The 23428-nt window shown below is 40.4% G+C and overlaps 2 protein-coding genes across 2 annotated transcripts in view; one reads left to right on the forward strand and one right to left on the reverse strand.

The window, feature by feature from the left end:
- Positions 1-18379, forward strand: ACTR8 (actin related protein 8). The gene is made up of 13 exons (XM_035106339.2): positions 1-288; positions 4278-4448; positions 5570-5680; positions 6337-6441; positions 10145-10318; positions 11507-11600; positions 12311-12443; positions 12521-12674; positions 12927-13022; positions 13744-13884; positions 15622-15886; positions 16114-16277; positions 16815-18379. The coding sequence occupies exons 1-13, from the start codon at positions 157-159 to the stop codon at positions 16956-16958; spliced, it is 1884 nt and encodes a 627-aa protein (XP_034962230.1). The 5' UTR covers positions 1-156; the 3' UTR covers positions 16959-18379.
- The window catches only part of IL17RB (interleukin 17 receptor B), a 15945-nt gene continuing 10872 nt past the window's right edge, over positions 18356-23428 (reverse strand). The window contains 7 exon segments of the mRNA XM_035106340.2: positions 18356-18790; positions 18792-19300; positions 20606-20713; positions 21184-21268; positions 21963-22028; positions 22209-22354; positions 22988-23035. Of these exon segments, the coding sequence (XP_034962231.2) occupies positions 18728-18790; positions 18792-19300; positions 20606-20713; positions 21184-21268; positions 21963-22028; positions 22209-22354; positions 22988-23035 (1025 nt within the window). The 3' untranslated portion in view covers positions 18356-18727.

Genomic DNA, 23428 nt, shown 5'->3' on the forward strand with positions numbered 1-23428 from the left:
CACCCGCCTCCGGGTGACTGGAGGCGGAGGAAGGGGTCGGGCGCCGGCTTCCTCGTCGCAGCCTTTTCGGGGCGGAGAAGAAGCGGCCTCCGCCTCCAGCTTCCCGGAGTCTCCCGCTGCCTCGCTCGAGCGACCCGCGGAGGAAGCGGGTCGGGGATGACCCAGGCGGAGAAAGGGGAAGCGGCGGCGGCGGAGAATGGGAAGGACAAGGAGCGCGACAAGGAGAAGGAGCAGCGCGGCACCAAGAGGCCCATCGTGCCTGCCGCCGTGCCGGAGTCCCTGCAGGAGGTGAGCCCCGGCTTGGGCGGAGAGGCTCCTCCCGTGGCCCACCCTCCGGGGGGGGGTCGCTCTTGGCTCTGGCGGAGGCGGCGGCGAGGCCCGGGAAGCGCGGCGCTCTGGACGGGGTTTCTGCGCCTCCGTCCTCGCGCGCAATAGCCTCAGCCGAGCAGGATCCCCGCGGAACAGCCTAGGCCCGGTTGCATAGGGCCGGTGGAGTCGAGTGGTGAAGCTTTCCCTGGGCTGCGCCCCTTCGGAAAGGTGTCCCACGATGGGATACTTGCTCTTGGCTTTTAGTTTAATGGTTTGAACTCATTGCAACATGTAATAACGCAAAGCATGTCAGTCTCGTGGATCCTGTTTTCTGTTAGGCGGAACACACAGTATCAATGCTCAGTGTATTAAATGATATTTTAAATCTCATTTGCACCTATATTTCCAAGCAGCAGTTTACTCTCAGATCTTTAATTTTATTTCTTCACTTATATGCCAGCTGTATAGCAAGGATGTGTGAGAAACCTTGAAAATGCTATAGAAGTGAAGTACCTTCCCCTAGGGCAGGGGTGTCAAACTCAAATTCATCGGGGGCCGCATCAGCAGTTTGGTCACCCTCAAAGGGCCGATTGTATCTGTAGGACTATGTATCCACTCTTTATTATCATAAATTATTGTCACTGCATTCAATTATTACTGTTTTTTGTAATAATGTAATGTTTTTTGTAATAATGTAGTCCCCTTGGAACGCCCTCCCACCAGATGTCAAGGAAATAAACAACTCCCTGACTTTTAGAAGATATCTGAAGGCAGCCCTGTTTAGGGAAGCTTTTTAATATGTGACATTTTAATGTATTTTTAATCTTTGTTGGAAGCCGCCCACAGTGGCTGGGGAAACCTAGCCAGATGGGCAGGGTACAAATAATAAATTATTATTATTATTATTATTATTATTATTATTATTATTATTATTATTATGCTATGACACTGTTTCAATTGTATAGTGCAGACTGAGTCCTTGAAGAGTCTCTGGCAGAGTAGGCAGTGGATCAATTGTCTGACTCGGTATAAGGCAGTTTCATGTGTTCACCCTGACTTGTTTGCTGAACATTCTCCAGGACGTGACTTAGTGGGCATTCAGAAGACCAGTTGCTATGAGAAAAATAATAGCTCACAACTGCTCCATCACACAGTCATCACTATGTAAAAACAAGTGTGTGAATCATCTTTTTTTTTTTCTAGCTCCAACAAAGGCTGTAGTCAAGTGTCACTTTCTGAAAGTCTCAGTGATTACTATCAAATTGATATTGGCTGGACAAATAAAGAAATAATGTAGCAAAATTATTTCTGGACTGCAGATGGGATTTTGTGTGCTTGACTATTCCTCCATGGGAATGGGGAAGAGATAATCAAAGATTAAAAACAAACACACACTAGACACCATCTTCTTGACTTTTAAATTTCTGTCTTGGTGTATTATTTTAAAAGTGGAGGAGCATTCAGTCATGTAATTCCCCAAAGGTGCAGTCTAATGGAAGTCCAGTTACCTGGACTTCCTGTTATCTGCTACTGGTGGGCTGGGTTGTAGAGAAAGGAGGACGAGGATAGCGATGGGTCTCTCTCCAATTTGCTTCCATGAAGCGCACAAAAGTGGAGCAGAGTGTGGAGCGCGAGCCGCCTTCTTCCACCGGGGCGAGGAAGCCGGGGTGCATTAGGGCCCTGTGGGAAAGCGGCCCAAGCAGGGTCCCTCTGTCCAGCTTGTCTGGGTCTTAAATACATACACCTTCCACCCAAAGCGAGAGATCGGCGGGGTGCAGAGATGTGTGCGTAAAAGCTCTCTCGAGCACTCTCTCTCTCTCTCTCTCTCTCTCGTAACTCCTGGGGTTTGCAGCAGCTGTGTTTGGAGGAGGCGTTTACAGCCCAGGATTCATTCATTCTCTCTCTCTCTCCCTCTCTCTCTCTCTCTCTCTCTCTCTCTCTCTCTCTCTCTCTCTCTCTCACACACACACACACACACACACACACACACACAGCGCCTAGGATCCGCTTTCCCTGCAACACTCACTTTAACTGACACGGTGATTACTTTCCACTCATTCTGAACGCCTTTCAAAAGAAAAGCAGGGTGCGGGGGGGGGGCTCGGCAGGGTGCAGAGATACGTGTGTAAAAGCGCTCTCTCGCTCTCTCTCTCTCTCTCTCTCTCTCTCTCTCTCTCTCTCTCTCTCTCGTAACTCCTGGAGTTTGCAGCAGCTCGATCAGTGCAGATTTTTTTAAAAAAGTTTCTTCCCTCCTCTCTTAAACATCTCCCCCACCATCGATCTCACTCTTGCTCTCTTGAAACTTAACATACTCTCTCTGCCTCTCCTCCCCGCCCAGTCTCACTGCTGCTCCTCCCCATTTGCTGTAACAAACAAGTTTCTGGTTTGGGTTTTTAAAGTTGCTTTTGAAACCCCAGAATCATATCTTCTTGTTGTTCAGGAGTTCAAAAAGGGGTGCATGGTTCTCACACGCCCCCGGCTCCTCCACGGCATCTCCTGCCTGCTGGAGGAGCCGCCCTTCAGCCCCACAGCGCTTGCCCGCCTCCACCATGCCGCGATGCACGGTGCCCGGAGCCTCCGTCCAGACAGAGGAGCCGCCCTCCAGCCGCTGCCCGCCCAGAGGGAAACGTGGGGGTGGGGGTGAGGGTGGGGGCGCTTGAGGAATCTGTGCACCATGGGGCCAGATAAGCTGAAGACAGCCCTGGCGCTCGGCCGGCCAGCGCCGTCGCTGCTGCAGCTGCTGCTCGTCGCCTCAGACTCGGAGGAACAGAGGAAGTGCAACAGGGCGAGGAAGGGGAAGGAGCTGGGCGCGCGCGCTCTCAGGTTCCACCGCCTCCCTACCTGCGGGGCCCTGCGCCCCCTGCAGGGCATTGCAGGCATTGCAGGGAAGCGCCTCTGCAGCCAGCAGCAAGCAGCAAGAGGAGGGAAAGCTGCGAGTGGCAAGCGGCGGGCGAACGGGCAGGCAAGTGGCGGGCAGGCAAGCGGCGGCTACACGGGCCACATGACGAGGTCTGGCGGGCCGGATTTGGCCCGCGGGCCTTGTCTCTGACACCCGTGCCCTAGGGCAAGCTACTGCTGTTTCAGTGTGTAGGGGCATTTAACATGAATTTCATGCAGCAGAAACATATCCCTTAACAACATCTTATGAAAAGAGGTTCATATTAGTTTCTAATGGTAATATTATAGTGCTTTCTCCTATAATTGATGGTGCCCACTATTGATGCTGTCTACTGATGTTGGCTGTTTGTTAGCCTTGGGTTCACTGAATGTCTAAATGATATTAGCATTTCCATAGTTGTACCATGTGGCGCTGTGGGTTAAACCACTGAGCCTAGGGCTTGCCGATCAGAAGGTCGGCGATTCGAATCCCCGCCACGGGGTGAGCTCCCGTTGCTCGGTCCCAGCTCCTGCCAACCTAGCAGTTCGAAAGCACATCAAAATGCAAGTAGATAAATAGGAACCGCTACAGCGGGAAGGTAAACGGTGTTTCCATGTGCTGCTCTGGTTTGCCAGAAACGGCTTTGTCATGCTGGCCACATGACCTGGAAGCTGTATGCCGGCTCCCTCGGCCAATAATGCGAGATGAGCGTGTAACCCCAGAGTCAGTCACGACTGGACCTAATGGTCAGGGGTCCCTTTACCTTTAGTTGTACCATATTTGGATAAGATTGTCTGCATCAGATGTGCCACTCAAGGCAGGCACCCTTTCTGTCAGTTTTTCAAATACAGCAATTGTCCATCTAAAACACTATTCCAGATGTGCAAAAAAACTTAGTACGTAAATGTCCTTTGTGGGAGGGGAAAGCACTGTTACAGAAATTAACAGCTAAATTTCGCTGATGACAGCTCAAGGTGTAAAAAGATACAGGTTTTCAAAATGAGGCATAGACTATATGTTTGGAAACCTACTGAGTACTGTGTTTTGCTAGTTGCTGTTCCTATTTGTTTATCTATTTTACTATTTTTAGCAAATACAGAGCAACTTTATTGTTGTGATACATCCTGGCTCAATGACTTTAAGGATTGGAAGAGCTACAGACACACTTCCTATTGGCATTCCTCATGTCATTGCAAGAAGGCACAAACAGCAAGGGCAACCCATGTATAAAGACAGTTGGCTTCTAAGAGAAGGACTCAATGTAAGTCTTAGAATTTGAGTTTTATGTTAAATTGAATCAGTAATTGTTCATTTGAACTACATTGTTTTTCTGGTGTGCTAAATTTTCCTAGTGACCCTTACTTCTTTGGGTTGCACAATAACAGCTTGCCTCTGTAGTAACATGTGTTTGTCTTGCATCATCTATACCAGTGTTTCTCAACCAGTGTGCCTCCAGATGTTTTGGGACTACAACTTCCATCATCCCTAGCTAGAAAGACCAGTGGTCAGGAATGATGGGAGTTGTAGTCCCAAAACATCTGGAGGCACACTGGTTGAGAAACACTGGTCTATACCAGCTACATATGGGAATTAACACTGGCTATGGCATTAAACTTGCTATAAATGGCACAAGATTTAAGAGGAACAGATTTTTGCACCAAGCACTGAGAACCACATCACACAGAACTCTTTTTATGTAGATATCAGTTCTGCACAAAACATGAATGTACAATGTAATATTATACATACAGATATCTATTTTTATTCAAAGGTCACCAGCAGTTCTTTAATTTACGCAGGCATTTTCTGGAGAGTAGTGTAGCTAATATAGTTTTTCTGGCTTCATTGATAAATCCCCTGCTTCTGACAATGGTGGCTATCATGAAATAACAGTCAAAGGAAAAGTAAAGAAAAATGAAAATATTGTCAAAATGAGTGAGCCAGCAGATTAAAAAAATGACTTTTTAAACAAGGAGTGGGAAAGGTTTTGTTTTGTGGATCCGAATGGGAAAGATATTCGCTTACTCTGCTCCTCAACCATTTGGTCTCAAAAAATGCAAAGTCCGAGGACAATATAAAGAAAATCATAGCAGTTTTGCAAAGGACTATGCTTGATTCTGAGCTTTCTTTTTGGGGCAGAGGGAGAGAATTTCAACGTGCTTATGCAGCTGCTTACATTTTATTGGTCAGAGAGTTATTTTTTATTATTTTTTTATTTTTATGGTGTTTTAAGTTTTATTGAATGTATTGTAAACTGCCTTGATATTTTACATGAGTTTTTAAATATTTGCAAAAGTATTTTGAAAAATAATTTCATTAAGAAAGTCAAAAGACCCACTTCTATGTTTAGAGGACGGTTACTTATTGTTTGCTTTTATGTAGAAACCCGAAAGTACTGAACAAAGACAGAATGGTCTCAAAATGGTTGACCAAGCAATATGGTCCAAAAAGATGTCAAATGGTGCCAGACGTATACCAGTGTCACCTGATCAGGTATCTCATTTATAAACTGATTGATAGAAATTGCTTTTTGAGAGGTATAAAAGCAGTGAAAAGCCTGGTAGCAGCACTAATATATCTAGGATAGTACTGTATTCAGCTATGTTTTAGTCAGAGTAGACCCATTGAAATCAATTATCATGACTAAGATAGGTCCATTAATTTCACTTGATCTACTATGACTTCCTTATTTGAACACCACTCCAGTCTTCAAACTAGTTGAAAGGCAGGAATGGGCCATAGCCCTGTGCTTGACATTCAGAGGATCTCAAGTCCAATCTGTGGCATCTGAAATTTAAACAAGACCAGGTAAGCAGGTGATATGAAAGACCGAGGTCCTTGTTGTTGGCCACCAGTCAGATTAGATAAAACCTAGCCAGGCAGACATACAGGCTCGTCTAAGGCAATTTCCTATGTTCCCTCTAGAAATTTATTTTTTGTCGTATAATAGTTCAATAGAGGGATAGCAGTTCAACAGAGGGATATAAATTACGATAAATTTTGAGCAACTCATATAGCATATGACTAGACATGTTTGCGACTTCTTGTGAAGAAAATAAAATTTTTGCTCTTAAGATAGACTTTGAAAAATAGTTTCCTTTTAAGTGTGACCATTTCCCCCTATTCCTTGTTTCGAATTTACATTTCAGGCCCGATCTTACAATAGGCAGATGAGACCTGCTATTTTAGATCATAGCTCTGGAACAAAATGGACAAACACTGCCCATCATCCTGAATATGTCATTGGAGAAGAGGTAGGAACACCTTGCCTCATTTCATTAAAAGTAATTCTCCTCCTGTATCTCATGTACAGTTAAGCAACCATATATAATTTTTAAAAAATGTGTTTGGGGAAAACACAGTTTTTACCAGCCCATATATATCTACATTAGTTAGTTGTGGCACATGGATCTCCTGAAGTTTGAAAAAGTTTGAAAAAGAAGAAGCAACCATCTTGCAGTTCACACAGAATTCCCTGCCTTGAGGATATTCTTAATGCTCACAAGGCAAGTGGCTGTTTACAAGCCTGAGAGAAAGAAACCAGATTAGTGAACAGATGGGAACAGATCAATCCTTAAATACGTTTTCATGTGTAACCTATCAGATATTAACTTTTAAGTTGTTTTTATAACAGTCTCCAATTGAATTTTAAGTGTTTCAAACTGGTGAGAGACACATCTCTGTCAGGATTCCTCCGCCATCCCTCTCCCATTGACACCAGTGGCAGACTTTGGGCTCTCAAATTTCAGCACCCCCTGTGGAACACTAAATTTCAGTCCCCCCGCACCTGTTGCTCTCCATTCTACAGCCCCCTGTAGTGTGGCCGAACCGGCCATGCCAACCTAAAAGTGACTCTGCTGACACTCTGCTCATCCAGGGAAAATAGAACTGAAGACTATGCAAGGCAGCTGCTTTTTCTTTTTCTTTTTTTTTCTTTTTTTTTAATTTTTAAAATACTTTATTTCAAATTCTTAAAATTTACATAATACAAGAAACATACAGAAAACCGAAAAGGAAAACTGAGAGAAAAGAACAAAAAAAAGAAAAGCAACCAAATAATCAATAAACAATATACAAGGACCAGAACTCAAATTCGAACATAGACCAAAACCAGACATACAAAAATCATAATAGCCAAACATGATGGTCATAGATGACATGTATATATATATATGTACCTACATGCATATATATACTAACTCAAAAAGCTAACTGATTCCCCAATAACTCGCACATTACACATCAAGCATAATGCGGGGGGAAAAAATAAAATATAATAATAATAATCAAAAGAGAACACAAAGAATGATATGGAAATCAGAGAATCAAGAGAAAAAAAGAGAAAAGAAAAAAGAGGAAAAAAAAAAAAACCTAGATACTTCCAGTTGTCTGCGTACTGATATCTTATATTGTAGTCTTTTCTTTACTTGTTTTACTCCAACTTTCGTCCCCGGCCACTTCCGGGTAGATGAACCTACTTTAACCTGGAATGTGTTGTCTAATTGTACAGATTTTAGTTTAAGCAAATCACCAACTCCGATTTTAAACCTTCCTTTGTTAGATATTCCTCTAGTAATTTCCATTCCTTTTGTATTTTTTGATTTGGGGTGTTTCTTATGTAAGCTGTCATCTTTGCTAGATTCATATACTCTATTAATTTAATTTGCCAATCCCATAAAGTCGGTATCTCTTCCCCTTTCCATCTCTGGGCAGTGTGGCAAAATGCAGTGTTTATGGTGGTCTTATTTTTAGAACAGCAACAAAAAGAATTGCTTGTTTTCTACAGAGGATATGGCATTTGGAACAGCATTCTCCAACAGGATAGATGCAGTTTATACAGAGCAATGGGCAAGCTTAATAATAAATGGTAACCGAAACAAAATAAATGGTAATGTTACAGAAAAATGCAGCATTGAAAAAGGGGCAAGGCAAGCATGCCCTATGTCGGCACTGTTATTTATCCTAATATTAGAAGTGCTGACTAGAGAAATACGAAAAAAAAGATGAAATAACAGGAATTAAGTGTTGACGTTGGAAAATCCGGTGGTAAGCGTCCCAAGGACAATAGAAAGTATAACAAAATTTGGCAACTTAGCAGGATTCTATATAAATAGGGGGGGGGAATTGATAGTCTAGTCTCAGAGGCAAAAGATAAACTTGAGAATATCTCGGGAATTAAAAATGATTTTTTAAAAAAATATTTCGGGATATGGATATCAGCTAAGAACTTAAATCTTTTCCAGGATAACTGTTAAAATCTGGAATGAAATAAAATCTAGGAAAATGGACTTCCTTTGTTAGGAAGAATATCCACAGTCACAATGAAGGTTTTGTCTAAAGATGATCTTTTTATTTCAAACATTGCTGGTGATAAATAGCCCAAACTGTTTCAAACAGTGGAAGAAAGACATGACAAACTTGATTTGGCACGGGGGGAAACCCCTAATTAAATATAAAAATCTGAAAACTTAAGAAGAAAGAGGGGGCTTTGCCCTTCCAGACCTCAGACTTTATTATGAGGCAGTGTGCCTCTGTAGGATGAAAGAATGGATGGAGCTAAGAGATACAAACGTTTTAGACCTAGAAGGTTTTGATCTTTTGATGGCATGGATATCTGCACTATGACAAATCAAGTGTGCAAAAGACACTAAGATGTTTTAGAGAGAAAAACCCCAAGATGGATATCACCAGCTGAGGCAGTCTCAGTGAAAAGGTTGAACATGGACGAGAAGTGGGCCACTTATAAAGACTTTACATAGTTTAAAGAAGGAGGGGTTCACCTGAAAAAGAAGAGAAGAGATTTCAGATTACAGTATACTGTAGATTGGTTTTAGTACTTTCAGGTGAATGAGTTACTTAAAAGAGACAAGGAAAAGGGATTTGTGGAAATGATTTCACAATTTTTTTTTCAAATTCTAATAGGAAAGGATGATAAACTAATCTCGAAAATTTATAAACTTGTTACTGGAGTGGGAGACCAAAGTTGAGATGGTAAAGGCGACAATGACAAAATGGGCTATAGATACTGGCTACAACATAGAATTGTCTGCATGGGAAAAGCTATGGGGGGGAACCATGAATTTCTCTGCCTGCTATCTTATTAAGGAAAACCTACGAAAGATGATGTATCGGTGGTACTTGACACCCAGAAAATTAGTGATAATGTACAAAAGGGGGTTTAATTTATGATGGAAGGTAGAGGGAACCCTGATTCATATGTGGCGGGCGTGTAAGTACGCTAGAGAGTATTGGGAAATGATTCACACAGAATTTAAAAAGATCCTAAAATTCACATTTCCCAAAAGACCAGAGGCCTTTCTATTAGGGATAATAGGTGGTGACATTCCAAACAAAAAAAGGCACTCAGTATCTTTTTATATGCAACCACTGCAGCTAGTTTGGTATATGCAAAAATATGGAAAGAAGAGGAGATACCCGTGAAGGAAATTTGGCACAACAAATTGATACGGTGGAATACATAGAATTAGTAACCATGACCGTTAAACTAATGAATAAGGATGAGTTAAAGTTAAGAGATGGGTGGAGGTGTTTTGGAGATTACCTTAGAGGGTTACAATATACAATTTAACCTACAAGTATGAGCAGCAGATAACATCAAAAAAGGAAGACTTGAGATGATAACAGGTGGAATATCGGGATATGCAGCAGAGTGCATATCCCTAGAATGCCACAGAGAGATGGACTGGGAAGTCTTAGAAAAGAGATAAGTGGTGGGTATTGAATGAGGTGTGTTTAAAAGCTGTTAAAATTGCATAAATAAAGGTTTCTGTCTTGTTTAAAAAAAGAATTTCTAGTTTTCTGTTACCACTAAAGTGTTGTATGTTTCAGTATGCTTTGGAATGCTTTTTTGTGTTACAGACTAGAAAATGTACAGAAATTCCAAGTGTTCACAATTAAACTTTGAACGAGATAAATATAGCCAATTCTTCTTTTCAGGCATTATATGTTAACCCTATGGACTGTTACAATGTTCATTGGCCTGTTCATCGAGGGCAGTTGAACCTTCACTCGGGGCCAAGTGGTTCCCTTACTGCAGTCCTAGCTGATCTTGAAGTTATATGGTCGCATGCAATACAGAAGTATTTAGAAATACCTCTGAAGGATTTGAAGGTGAGCTATGGCAGACTTCATCTGCTCATGACAATGACGGTCAGTGTTTCATCGTTGTTGCTGCAAAAGGGTTTGACTGTTAAAGCCTTTGGCATCTGGGTCCTACATTCCTTGGTAGCACCTTCTTCCATGTATACTTCCCATCGGATCATCTAATGTACTACTCTGTTTTAAAACCTTTAGAATAAGAGTTTAATTAATTCATTAATATCCCAGCCTTTCTCTAAAGGAGCCCATGGTGGCAAACATATCAATACTGAAACAATAGAATGAAAACAGTTTAAAAGTAATTGCCTACCCTCAAAACTATTAATTGCAGGGTTTGTAGGGACAGGTCTTCCACTCATCAAATACCTGGGTAAACAGGAATGTTGTCAAATTGCTCCTAAAAGTTAATGAGAGAGAGCAATGCACCTCATGGGAGGGGGCATTCCACAAATGGGGAGCAACCACCACGAAGGCCCTGTTAAGGAGGTGCTTAGCAGAGCCTTTATAGCTGTGGTGTTCACTCTGCAGTTTCCTACCAAGTGAGCTCTAGTTGTTTATATAATAATCCGTTCTTTTATTTTTAAAAATACTTCTGCCCCACCTGATTTCACAAAGGAAGCTAACAAATCAGATAATAACAGCAGAAAAACAAATGACCCCAAATTAAACCCGCTTTTAAAATGCAAAATATAAGCGTGAGTATCAAAACTAAAGAGAAGCCAGAGGAATTCTGGTTCCCTCCCTATTAAGATTTATAGCAAATGGTTGTGGTTGGCTTCAAGAGAGGGAGAGAATGTCCTGTTGTGCAGATGGAAGTTCTTGTGCTAGTTAGTACCTGCGTGTGCAGGCGACATCTTCACCGCTTTGTGGCCTCCCTTGTGGGTTGCCCAAGGGAGACTGTGGACTCTGGCATTCTCCAGAGAGAATGAAAATCCCACAATTAGCCCTCCTGCATTGCATGAATTGGTTCAACACCCAGGAGGAAATTTGGCACCTCACAGCCAAGGTTTGAAGCTGTTAGATTTCCCTGTGCCCTGGATTAAAACATTTCAATGATGTCATTGGCTCTAGCTCTTAACCAATATTTTCACTTCCTTCAGTAGTTGAAATTATTTAGATAGCCCATGGTATCAACCCGTTCCACTGTATGAAGACCAACAGACCAGAAAACGAATCCTAGTTTGTTCGTTTCTTTTTCAGTATTACAGGTGTATTTTGCTAATTCCAGACATCTATAACAAGCAGCATGTGAAAGAAATAGTAAATATGATCCTAATGAAGATGGGATTCTCAGGTAATAAAGCAACATCTGTGGTCAGCTGTTTAGTGAAAGGGTTTTGAAGGTACCTTTTCTTTCTAAGTTGGAATCAGGTAACTTCCAGAACTTTTTTTTTTTTTTGCCCTTACAGCCACCCATGTCTCAACCAGGTGAATAAATAGCTCAGCCTCTGGCAACATATGTTATGAAATCAGTAATGTGCAACTCTATGGCCAAATTTTAAAGAAATTACTCCAGTGTTTGGTCAATACAAACGTGTGTTTGCTGAGTCAAAACCATCTAATCTTCTTACGTATCTTATAGAGTTTCAGAGGTATTGTCATCTAGTTTCCACTATAGGACAGGCCCCAACTGGATGCAATACTACTGAGATCCAGAGCCTTTGCTACAGTCACTCCCAGCTGTCTCCTACCAACAAGTGCATTGGGCTGCTCGAGGAGGCTGATGAGTCCTGCTCCAAATAGCAATTTTCAGCTCACTGTCTAAAAGACTGAAGTTGGTTGGGAGATGCAGAGACATGAAACACAGATTTTTATATATGTTAAAACAGGGAAGCTATGTCTGGAAAATATTATCATGGTGACACGTTGGTCTATTTATGAAACGCATGGGTAGCAATAAACACATTTCTTCCTCTCTCTTGTTTAAAACACTTCCCAGAGTTTAGTTCTGAATAGGGTAGCAAAGCAGTGTACATAACAGTATTCCTGCCATTTTGTTTTCAGGCATAGTGGTCCATCAGGAATCTGTCTGTGCTACTTTTGGAAGTGGCTTAGGTAGTGCATGCGTCGTTGATGTGGGGGATCAGAAGACAAGTGTCTGCTGTGTCGAAGATGGTGTTTCGCATCGTAACACTAGGTAACTATTATAAAGTGGCAGTAACATTCAGGTGAAAAGAAGCAAGTCTTCTAACTGCTGCTGCTGCTTTTTTTTAGGTTATGCCTTGCATATGGAGGTTCTGATGTGTCAAGATGCTTTTATTGGCTTATGCAGCGAGCTGGGTTCCCTTACAGAGACTGCCAACTAGCTAAAAAGACAGATTGCCTTCTCCTGCAGCACTTAAAAGAAACATTTTGTCATTTAGACCAGGTAAGTTCAAAGACCTAGATAAGGAGCTCCACACTTCTGATTTGCTGTTTCCCAGGCCCATGTTTGGTCACAATCTAGTGTGACATTACAGATTTTTAGCTGTATAATTAATGGTAATAGAGGTTTATGAAGTTACCAACAGTGGGGAGAAAACTAAAAATTCACATGTGTGGCTGATCTCTTCTTAGTGTAGTTTGAAAGATTTGAAAGTTCATTAAAGCATTAACACCTTTTTCTATGTTTTATTACCAGGATTTATCTGGACTAAAAGATCATGAGTTTCAAGTCCGTCACCCAGATTCTCCAGCTTTGCTGTATCAGTTGCGCTTGGGAGATGAAAAGTTACAGGTAAAGACTGGGTGGGGTATACATGAACATAAGGTGCTAAGAGACTATCCCTCCTCTCATCCCCCTCTGTGCTCCCTAAACCTGTTATTGTGGTTCTCCTAACCCTCCAAGGTAGATTTAGCAGGACACGGGTGGAAGAATGCAGACCGCACTCTGTGTACACAACTTAGTTGAATCCTGCCCTATGAATAGGCATGCCCTGGGATGTAGATGCGGACTTAAGTGCAGAAGTCAATGGAAAATAATGAGGTGTTAATTAATTTTCAGCAGCTCAATCTGCATGTTTCTCTTATTACAGTCTCATTTAGTGCTACGATATTCAAGAGATACACAGCAAATACAGTAGCTCAAATGTTGAATTAAATGAACTTGACATTTTTCTATCTACACGTGCTGCTGACAAGTATCATATTGTTTGGAACACGGGGCTGTACCCCGTGCAGCTCTGAGTAGCTTGTTATATCAGCAGAAGGATTTAAGTTTGTGCAACATAACTCCCCCCCCCCTGCACCCCCCCCTAAATCTGTTCTAGCCTTCTGGAGCAGATTTGGGCAGGGTGTGATAAGGGGAAAGTTCCATTGCGGCAAGTGAAAATCCTTCTGCTAACAGAACAAGTGCATTAGATACCACCCAATATGTTTATTTGCTTCTGAAACTGGTTGTTCAGTTAGAAAGCAAGCAACAAGCAAGCGTTGAGTTCTTCCCCATCTCTCACGATTAGGCTCCTATGGCATTATTTTATCCAGCAACCTTTGGAATTGTGGGGCAGAAAATGACATCTTTGCAGCAACGATCACAAGGTGATCCTGAGGATCCGCATGATGAACATTATCTCTTAGCTACACAAAGTAAGCAGGAGCAGGTGTGTTGTGTGTCTTTTTTTACTTGTTTTCTCTTCCTAGGAGACATTTCTGCACAGATCTAATTATACTTAATTAAACCTTTCCTCTCACAGAATAGCTAGGTGGTTCATGCTAATGTTGTAAACCGCCATGTGATCATTGGTTGAAGGGTGGTATATTATAATAATAATAATAATAATAATAATAATAATAATAATAATAATAATAATAATAAATTTAGGGTTCATTTAGACCTCTGGCATGGCTGCAAGGAGGAGTTCAGGAGCTTTTGCTTTCATTTTAGAACAACAGCAGCTTGCTTTGTTGTTTGAACCTGGATGAGCAGTGGTTAATCTCAGCTATAGTTAATTGAAGGAAGCCAACTTCAAACCAAAGTTTATAAAGCTGGCTTGTTCCAGCTAACTATAGTTAAAATTTAACACAGTTTGAGTTTGGCAGCATGCAAAACAGCAGTTCATCTAAAACAGAAGTAGCAGTTTCTGATGTTTTCATAGTCATTCTGGATGATAGCAAGTGAGCTCAAGGCTGACAGAGACTTTTATAAAGCTAAACTGTGCTTTAGGGTTGTGTCCGGATAGGCATAGTGTGTGTGTAGATACTACCAAGAATCCTTTCAAAGCATTAATTCCACCGTGTAACTGCAATCTATCACTCTGCTTGGGAACACATTTTTAAAAGAAAAGCCTGACTAGCTTTTCAGATACTTTTTAATTAAATAACTTTCTAAAGAAATGCCTGAAGTAACTGATATTATAGTTTGAAGTCTTATTTATTCTGTTATATTTTACTCCAAGAAGACCCATTTATCCTAAGTAGAACGCAATAAGGCAGACATGTATCTACAAAATAATTTAGTTAAAAATGTGATCCCATTGAGACCCCAAGATGAAATTTTGCAGGTAGATCTTATATTTAATAATCAATACATTTTATTTGGAAATGATAAATTAAATCACTTTTTAAATTTTGTAATCTAACTTTAAAATTTAAAGTAAGCCCATCATGTGACGTATCATATTAAGGCCCACGATGTTCTGAAGATATTGGTATTTTTTAGTTTTGAAATATCTCAATTCTGGACTGAGCTTTTCCAGTTTTTGTGTAGTCAGACATGGCCAGAATTGTCAATTTTTTTAAATTTCAAACTCTCATGACTCCAAAACAGGATGTGATAAAAAATTAACATTTTAGATTTAAACTTAGTTTTGATCATTCAACAAGTGTACAAAATATTAAGAAAATTGGATGACATGAGGCGGGAAATTGGATCATGATATGGAATGACCCATGTTACTTTAATATGCTTGATTTTATTGTCATTACTTTAGTTATGTAAAAGCTTTTTACAAAATAATAAAAGCAAAACTTCAGTAGTATTTCTTCAGCTACCACTCTGATCCTACAGATTGCTATAGTTTAGATGGCACATGCAGCAGCTTCGATGTGTATACTGTGTATGGAATGTGCTGAGCCATTGGAAATGGAAGACTTGGGTAAGGGAGCATATGGTGCTTGGGCCAAAGAATATGAAAATAATATGGGGCGAAAGGCCAGAAGTAGCAGTGTGGCTTTACTCGCCGCCCAGTCCCTTAGTTGCAGGTGTGATACGTGGGGCTGTTTTTAGCTGCAACACTCCACTCCTCAAACCTATTTTGGCAGATACTGTGGAATGTGTTTTGCATCTAACAAAATTTGATCTTTTCAAATGATAACCTGCCCTGTTTTGCTTTTTAAAGTCTGCAAAAGCAACAGCCGACAGGAAGTCGATTTCCAAGCCTAGTGGATTTGAGGGAGATCTGCGTGGCCAGTCTGCAAGCGTTGCTGAAAATCTCTATCCTCCAGAAGTGGAGATTGGCACTTCACACGGTGACTGCATTATGGGTGGAAATGAGTCTGAAGAACCCCTTACAGCTCACATGTCCAGGAAAACTGCTGTATCTCAGTTTGAAGGGAAAGCGTTAGGCCTTGACAAAGCAATCTTGCACAGTATTGATTGTTGTGGTAAGAAGACTATATATACTTGTTTATTAACATTAATACTTTGGCCAAGATAGATTCTAGTACTGTACAAGGAGGATTCCTAAGTTTGCAGAAACTAAATTTCTACTCTCACTCTCATCCATTTCCTGTTTAGTTACCCGGTTTGATCTGTTTTAATGTTAACGGCTAATTCTATACATTGTTTCAATTCATTCTTCAGGGTTTACATAAAACTTTCGATTTTTCAGCATCTGACGATACCAAAAAAAAAATGTACAGTTCCATCCTGGTCGTAGGAGGTGGTCTGATGTTCCACAAAGCCCAGGAGTTCCTTCAGCACAGAATTCTCAACAAAATGCCTCCTTCTTTCAGGAGAGTTGTTGAAAACGTAGAAGTTATTACGAGACCAAAGGTACTTGTATATGAATCTAGGCATGCTTTTAGGTCAGGGTTGGGAAATATTTTCTTTTCTGTCGGGCCACATGACTGCAGTTGTGGGTGGAGCTAGAATCAAAAGTGGGCGGAGCCACCTGTCTTATGTTAAGGCACTTGCTACAGCAGTTCATATCCTCGTCTAGTTAATTACAAATTGCTGTTAAATGTATTGGCCAGTACAGAATGTTAATTGTAAATTTCAATAGTGTAGTATATAGCAAAGAACATGCATTGGATCTTTTGTGCAAGGGGCTTGACTAATAAACTAAAGGTGATGGCCTTCTGCCTAAAATTCATTAAGAACAGCAGCAACAAAGTGATTCTTCTTTTGCCACAAAGTAAATGGTATCTTTTGTGCCAATTTGGGTTTGTAAAGATTTTAAGCACTGAGCACAATGTCTCACAGTATCCCCCGTTAAAAACAGTAACATTCTTAAAGCAAATGTAAGTGGGTTTATGAGGTTTAGCTTACACCATTTACCTTGCCCATTCTTTTCCTTTGTGTTAATCGTAGGACATGGATCCTCGTTTGATAGCATGGAAAGGGGGTGCTGTTCTAGCCTGCCTGGATACAACACAGGAGCTCTGGATATATCAACGAGAATGGCAGCGATTTGGTGTCCGTATGTTACGCGAAAGAGCTGCTTTTGTGTGGTGATCTCGTGCAATATTTAGATAGAGAGTAATACTCAGCATTTTTTCCTCTTTATAGCCCTAACATTTGTGTTTTTAATAAAATCTGTATAAAAGTATCTTGTTTCTTCTGGGCTGTTAAAGCTTTTCTCTAGATTTATGCTTTGGGGTGGTCTCAGTGAAGCTCCTATTGTGACTACATTAATAATTCTCATTTAGTATGAGGGAAGTATACAGCTAGGGGTTGTCTCTATCTACTGCCCAGAACAGGCAGTCATATGGTTTGTTACGCTCACTTCCCAGTTCCTTTCTTGCCTCCTCCAGGATCAGAGCAATTTTTCAGCTATTCCTCTTCAGCATTTTCTCTCAGAACTTAATTCTCTCCCTACTCATCTTTTTCTCACTTCTTTCTTGCCCCTGTTGACTTCTCTTCCTCCACTTTAAAATGGGATGAGTGAGGAAAGGTGACAGCAAAGCTGATTAAAAAAAATAGCACAAGACATGTTCATACAGTCAGAGGTTTCTAAAGGTTATTGAGCAGGCACTGTCGAGTCCCCAGATGAGAGGTACCAGGGTGAGTGATGTCCAGAACAAGAGACAGACACGGAACAGGACTTCAATTTCCCAATTGATAAAATCACCCAGGAGTGATGCAAAAATCTACTAACAGTCATAGTGAATCTCTTTTCTTTTCTGGTCATCTCGTCTGAAGGCCGAAGGTCCAGTATTGTATAAACATTGCAGAATGGGCTGAAACCATGAGTCATGTGTGTGTCAGGTTGTGATTATGTGGAATCTCAAATGGTCTCTTCCTTGGTTAACAGTTAATAAAGTTTGAGGGAATTTCCTTGCAACTTATGTCACACTCCCTGTCTCCCAGAAGCAGGAACAAGCTGAGCTAGCTGGTGAGGAAATTAAAAGTTCCAGAATTTTATTCTGTGGAACATTTGGACACATCTGCTTCAGAAGCAAAATAGGATGAGCTCGAGAAGTGGAGGCACTAAAGGGTTCCAGGACAGCTTCTGTGGAGGATGTTTGGCACCTTCTCCCTCAGAAAGAGATGAAGTCCTGAGGGCTGGGGGAATTCCCTGTTCCCCTCTCCCCACACTCCCGGCACGAAGCAGGTAGATTTGGAAAGAACCAATTGTTTCTGCCTAGGGAGCTGCATCTTTGACTCCAAAGCCCTGAGGGGGCAACAGGGGAGTGTTTCCAAGTGTTTCAATAATTTTTTAAAAAAACATAAATTCCAAGGTCAATAACTTTTTTTTAGGATGTAGCCTTGAGGACCACTGGAGTCTTCTGCACCATCTGAACTAAGTGAGATGATTTTTTTTCTGGCTCAAAGGTATGCAGTACAGTACCGGCACCTTTTTTCCCCTAGAAGAAAAGCACTGATTATAGTAATTGTAATGTTCTTCTTTATATGCTTGTTATTGTGTGCTGCTTTGAGCTCTATATCACTGGAAAAGCAGAATGCAAATATTAAAATCAAAGATAGATCTGACAAGATAAAATAAGTTTTATGATGCTACAAGTCCAACAAGCGAACACTTCCAATACTGTTTACAAAGTTATTAGTTCTTAATTTTATGTACTCCATAAGTAGAACACCGCATGAATTGTTTTAGAATGTGTTTGTATCCGCTCTTCTTGCCACGGAGCCACTTGCCCTATAAGTCATCCTTAAGCTTGAGGTGTGCAGAAATTACTGATATACAGAATTAACTCATTTTTAGGAGAGAAAGATACCCTATTCAAAGACAGATTCTGAGGTTCTATACGTTTGTTTTAGTCCTATACTTGTAATTTAAGTTTTGCCTTAAGGCTCCATATGCATTTTAACTTTGTACCTTCACTATACTTTGGGCTCTGAGAGGTCTCTACAAAAGGAGTCAATATCCTTCATTAGGACATACTTTGGACAAATATTCAAAGGACTTGGGAGACTGTTAGTTTGATTCTTTTCACTGAAAGAAACCACCATGTATTTATGGAGAGAAGACTGGTTTTTCCAGTCACTGCAAAAAAGGTTAAATGCAAACTTGAACATACATTCAGAGTTCCCACTGTGGCTGTCTACAGTTGTTCTGCAAGTAGAATCACATGCAGGATTTGCATTGTTTGGACTGAGAAAAATAATTTTATCAGCAATTTCTTTCTGGGTTGCAAGCCACTGTACTGGACCCATTTCAGCAATTCTCAGTTTTTGCCATGCATCTATAATGACATTACTTTGACAGCATTCATGTAGAAATTCAGCAAAAGCAAGGACAGTATGCTGAAAACATACTTCTTGGGAATATACAACAAGGACTGTAGCAGGTATGTGTTGCATTATTGGAGCAAGAGCCCAGTTTCTGCCTGTACCTGTTAACAAAAGTAAAACCCACAAACTGTTAAATACAACCTTTTTGGAGCAAGCAAAGTTCATTGTTAAGTGCCTTTAAAAATAGCATTTGTTTACCTGAACTTGCAAAGCAGAAAGATTTGTTTTAAAATACACCTGTCTAATATATACAAAATACTATACATTCATACAGAAACTACACCACATACATAACTATTAATAACAGGAAAGCAAGGATAAGAGAAAGCTACATCATGAGGGGAAAAGGTTTCTTTGTTAATATCCAACCTGCACCTGCTTTTTATAGAAAAAATGGAAGCTAGTAGTTGATAACATGTTACTCAAACAATATATATAATATATAAGTTTGGGAATTCATTGTTTTCCAAATCCTAATCCCCCTTTTTCTGAAGGCACAGAACTTTTTCATCCCCGAGCCTCCCAAATATTTGCTACAATATTCGCCAACAAGTGCCAGAGATGCATTGCAACCCTATGCATATCAACTCAGAATTGAGTTCCATTGCCCTACAGTTAAATCCTAACCGTACACTCATATTAAAGAGTAAGTCACAATAAAGCTCACTTTGCTACTTTCAATAAACCTGGCTTTGTTACCTGAATAGCACTGGGCTGGAAAAAGCTAGTTGTGAAATACCTGCCAGGCTACAATACACATAGGATCACTTGCATCTAACTTAGTGGGTTACAAGTTGTGTATGCCTGGTTCTAAAACTTGTACAATGACTTTAAAGCCAACAGGATCCAAAGTAGATATTCAAATATGAATGCAATACTGTGGTGAATATAATGGAATTAATATTCCACCTTTCAATGCCGTTGATTGTAAACTAGTTTTATTGGCGGAACAATTTAAACAGAGGTTGGAGAGCCATGCTGCTGAAAGTCGAGTTACTTTTCCCAAATGTTTTAATCTCCTATTTCCCTCTGTACTGGATACAAGGGAATGATGGCAAAAGAGGTCAACACATAAAACTCAATCAGCTTTCCCTTCTACCCTCCCCTTGAGGGAAGATGCCAAGGAAGAAGAGAAGGCTCTGTCCAAGCAAGAAAATTTGTCCTCTCATATACACTCGCTTTGTCTCTCCCTCTGTTTTCAGAAGTACACCAGCTTTGCAACCCGTGTAGTCACAGCAAAACAAAAATGCATACATCGTCTTTCACACATAGTTAACATGTGCATACGGTATTATTTTAGTGGAGGAAAATCAGCATGTGTGAGAGTGATTGTGTCTCAGGAAACCAAGTGTTTCTTTAAAAAAAAAAAGCTTCATGGCTTTCTCTGAGGAAAGACAAAAACTTACCATACTTCCTCTTGTAATGCAGTAGAGCAGCAACCATGCACACTACCAGAAATAAGGAAGCAAGTAGGCAACAAATAATTATGTAATTGCCTACCAAATCTGTTGAGACTAGAAGAGAAAAGGAATTGTCAGTTGCATAAGAAACCAGTTGTGAATAACCTTGCAAAGCAAAGGCCTAGTACAGTATATAAAAAAAGCTAAATCTGGCTTTTCTATATCCACGAAAGCTCTTAAAAATTAAGATTTTATACCCAAGGATGCTGACTTTTTTAAAAAGTAACTCGGTTGGACATCACTAAGAAAGTAAACTGTGGAAGCAATGCTCCAAGGCTTATTAGAGGCAGGAGCTGATAATTTCCCCTAAGAGAGATACATTTGAGGGGAAGATCACTGGAGAGAGAGAGATTTGGCCAAGGTTAAAAAAACAAGTCCCTCTTCCTTCCACTGCTTCATGTATTCCAACTTTTCCTTCATATTCCCCCTCTGCCTCTTTCATCCTTCTGATAAAGGCCAACCACTACACCAGTCTAGCTTACTGTTGCCTACACTGAAGTGAAATTCAGCAGGTTTCAGCTAACCATCTGGAAGTTCTTTAGTACACTGCTCCTGATGCTCTGAGTGTCTTGGGCAACGACCTTCGCACACTGGAAAACGAGGAATTAGCTGGAAGATTTAAAATAAACCCACAATGTAGCTAAATTATGTGCTCACATAAATATTCTTTTTATTTTTCTTAACAATCTTGTATCCCTGATTGGCCCCTCCAGTTTCTTATTGTAGTACTGTACATAAAATAAAATTTCAAATCTGAAACTAAGGACTGTATCCAAAGGCTCTGACTAAAGTAATCTTCCAGCTGAGGAAGGGGACCTTTAGATATAACCCAGTATTTCCTTGAAATATTTGTTTTCTTTTTAAAAGTTGACACAAAAAGGCTTAGCACAGTATAATCCTATACATGTTTACTCAGAAGTCAGTCACATTATATTCAGTGGGACTTGCTTCAACTGTATAAGATGATATTGGTCACAGTAGTCCTAACATCTGAACTGTGCTGGGGGGGGGGGGTTCCCTAGGATTCTCTGTCACCACTAGCAGGGGATTGCATGACAAATGCCAAAGGTAGTTTGAATCCTAAATCCCCTTTCCAAAAGCATTGTTTCAAAATATTAAAAAATGGGATTGGGTCTCTTTTAGACAAAAATGTATTTGTGTATAACGTACAGTTAGCCCTTTAATGTGGAAAAAGGTCTGAAAACACATTTTATTAGATTTAAGCAGTAATATGAGAAAGCACATGCTAAATTATAATTACAATAGATTTGTTTTTTCCTTTTAAGTTGAAGTTAGATTTTACCTCTTTAAAGGTTTTGTTGCTTTGATCAGTCAACAATATTTTTTCAGAAATTCTAGTATCATTCTCCTAATCCAAAGAAAAACAAGATAAAAATTATATGCCTAATTATTACATACAGCTTCAAAAAACCAAATATATATCTGTATAGAAGCCCATTGATGATGATGATTCTTTCTCTCTTTTTTTGTAAAATTCTTGACTATGTTTCCTAAAAGCACTTCACCTATCTTAAAATGAAAAATGTACCTTGGTAGCCACGATATGATCATACAGATCACCTGATGGTTCATGAAGGCGGATTACATATTTGAAACAAAAGCGACTTGCTGTAAAGTTCACTACCACTTCTGACTTCTTGTGGCATACCGTTATATTTGGGTCCCATAAGCTTCCTGTGAAATAGAGAAATGTGTTAAAACCTCATGTCAAAATAATTTCTATTGAAATTTTGGAAGTCCTTAAAGTAGGGTTATCCTACATGGTGGTGGCCTTCCTCTGTTGTTGGACACCCAACTCCCATGGAGCCCCAGCTATCATGGCCAATGATCAGGGATGAGGGAAGCCTGTAGCACAGCATCTGAAAGATGACATAATGGCTACTCAGCTGTAAAAAGCAGGCGCACAATTGCTGCTAAGGCACCATACCCACTCAGCACTAAGCATACAAAAATTATTCAGTTAAAGAACTGATGTACTGTAGCACTGATGTTTCAAGCGCTTTACTTCAGACTGCCAACCACCTTGCCGAGATATTGGGGTGGATAGGTGGGAAGCACCTGTTTTGAATAATTATCAAATAGCCCTGAGCCACTCTTCCCACTCCTACTGCATTCTGCTTTCCACATATTGTATCCCAGGGATACCCTAACTACTGTAATTGACGCTCCGGTAACCACCAGGTTAAATTGCTCTCTTCCCTTGCCTGAACAAGACGTCTTCGTTGGATACAACCCATTATTTGAAACCCTCTTTTTATTTGGAATGAAAATACTTTCCAACATCACAAATGAATAGTATGCACTTACCTTTCTCTATGCAAGATTTACAGTATTTTAACACACGGTCTTTACAACCTGAATTTAAATAAAGAGTTTTTATAATTAGAAGCTGGGCAAACTTTTTATATCAAGATACAGCATATTAACTGAAGAATCTCATTTGCACAAAATCTCTTCAGAATGGAACCTGAATGCCAACTACTAAACTGTTGGTTCACCTGGAAAACATATATTAAGGAATCCCATCGTAGCAACTGCAGTAGCTTTTACAAACACTGCAGAAGTATCTTATGATTGCTTTGTAGCTCGATGAGCTTTGTCAGAAACAGAATTTTCATATCACTCTGTTTAAGGTTGTGTGTAGTAGTGATAAGGGGGAAGCACTGTAGCTAAGTAGCAAGCACTTATTTTGCAGAAGCGCCAATTCAAGCTCCTGGCATCTCTAAGCAGGGCTGGGTAAGGCTCTTG

The sequence above is a fragment of the Zootoca vivipara genome, chromosome 2 (genome assembly GCF_963506605.1).
Source record: "Zootoca vivipara chromosome 2, rZooViv1.1, whole genome shotgun sequence".
In the NCBI taxonomy this organism is placed as follows: Eukaryota; Metazoa; Chordata; class Lepidosauria; order Squamata; family Lacertidae; genus Zootoca; species Zootoca vivipara.

What these genes read in the sequence shown, in the direction of transcription:
- ACTR8 (XM_035106339.2), top strand. Translation starts at nt 157, where the DNA reads ATGACCCAGGCGGAGAAAGGGGAAGCGGCGGCGGCGGAGAATGGGAAG. An exon ending in TGCCGGAGTCCCTGCAGGAG is followed by an intron (nt 289 to 4,277) that starts GTGAGCCCCGGC and finishes TACTATTTTTAG; the next exon opens with CAAATACAGAGCAACTTTAT. An exon ending in CACAAAGTAAGCAGGAGCAG is followed by an intron (nt 13,885 to 15,621) that starts GTGTGTTGTGTG and finishes TGCTTTTTAAAG; the next exon opens with TCTGCAAAAGCAACAGCCGA.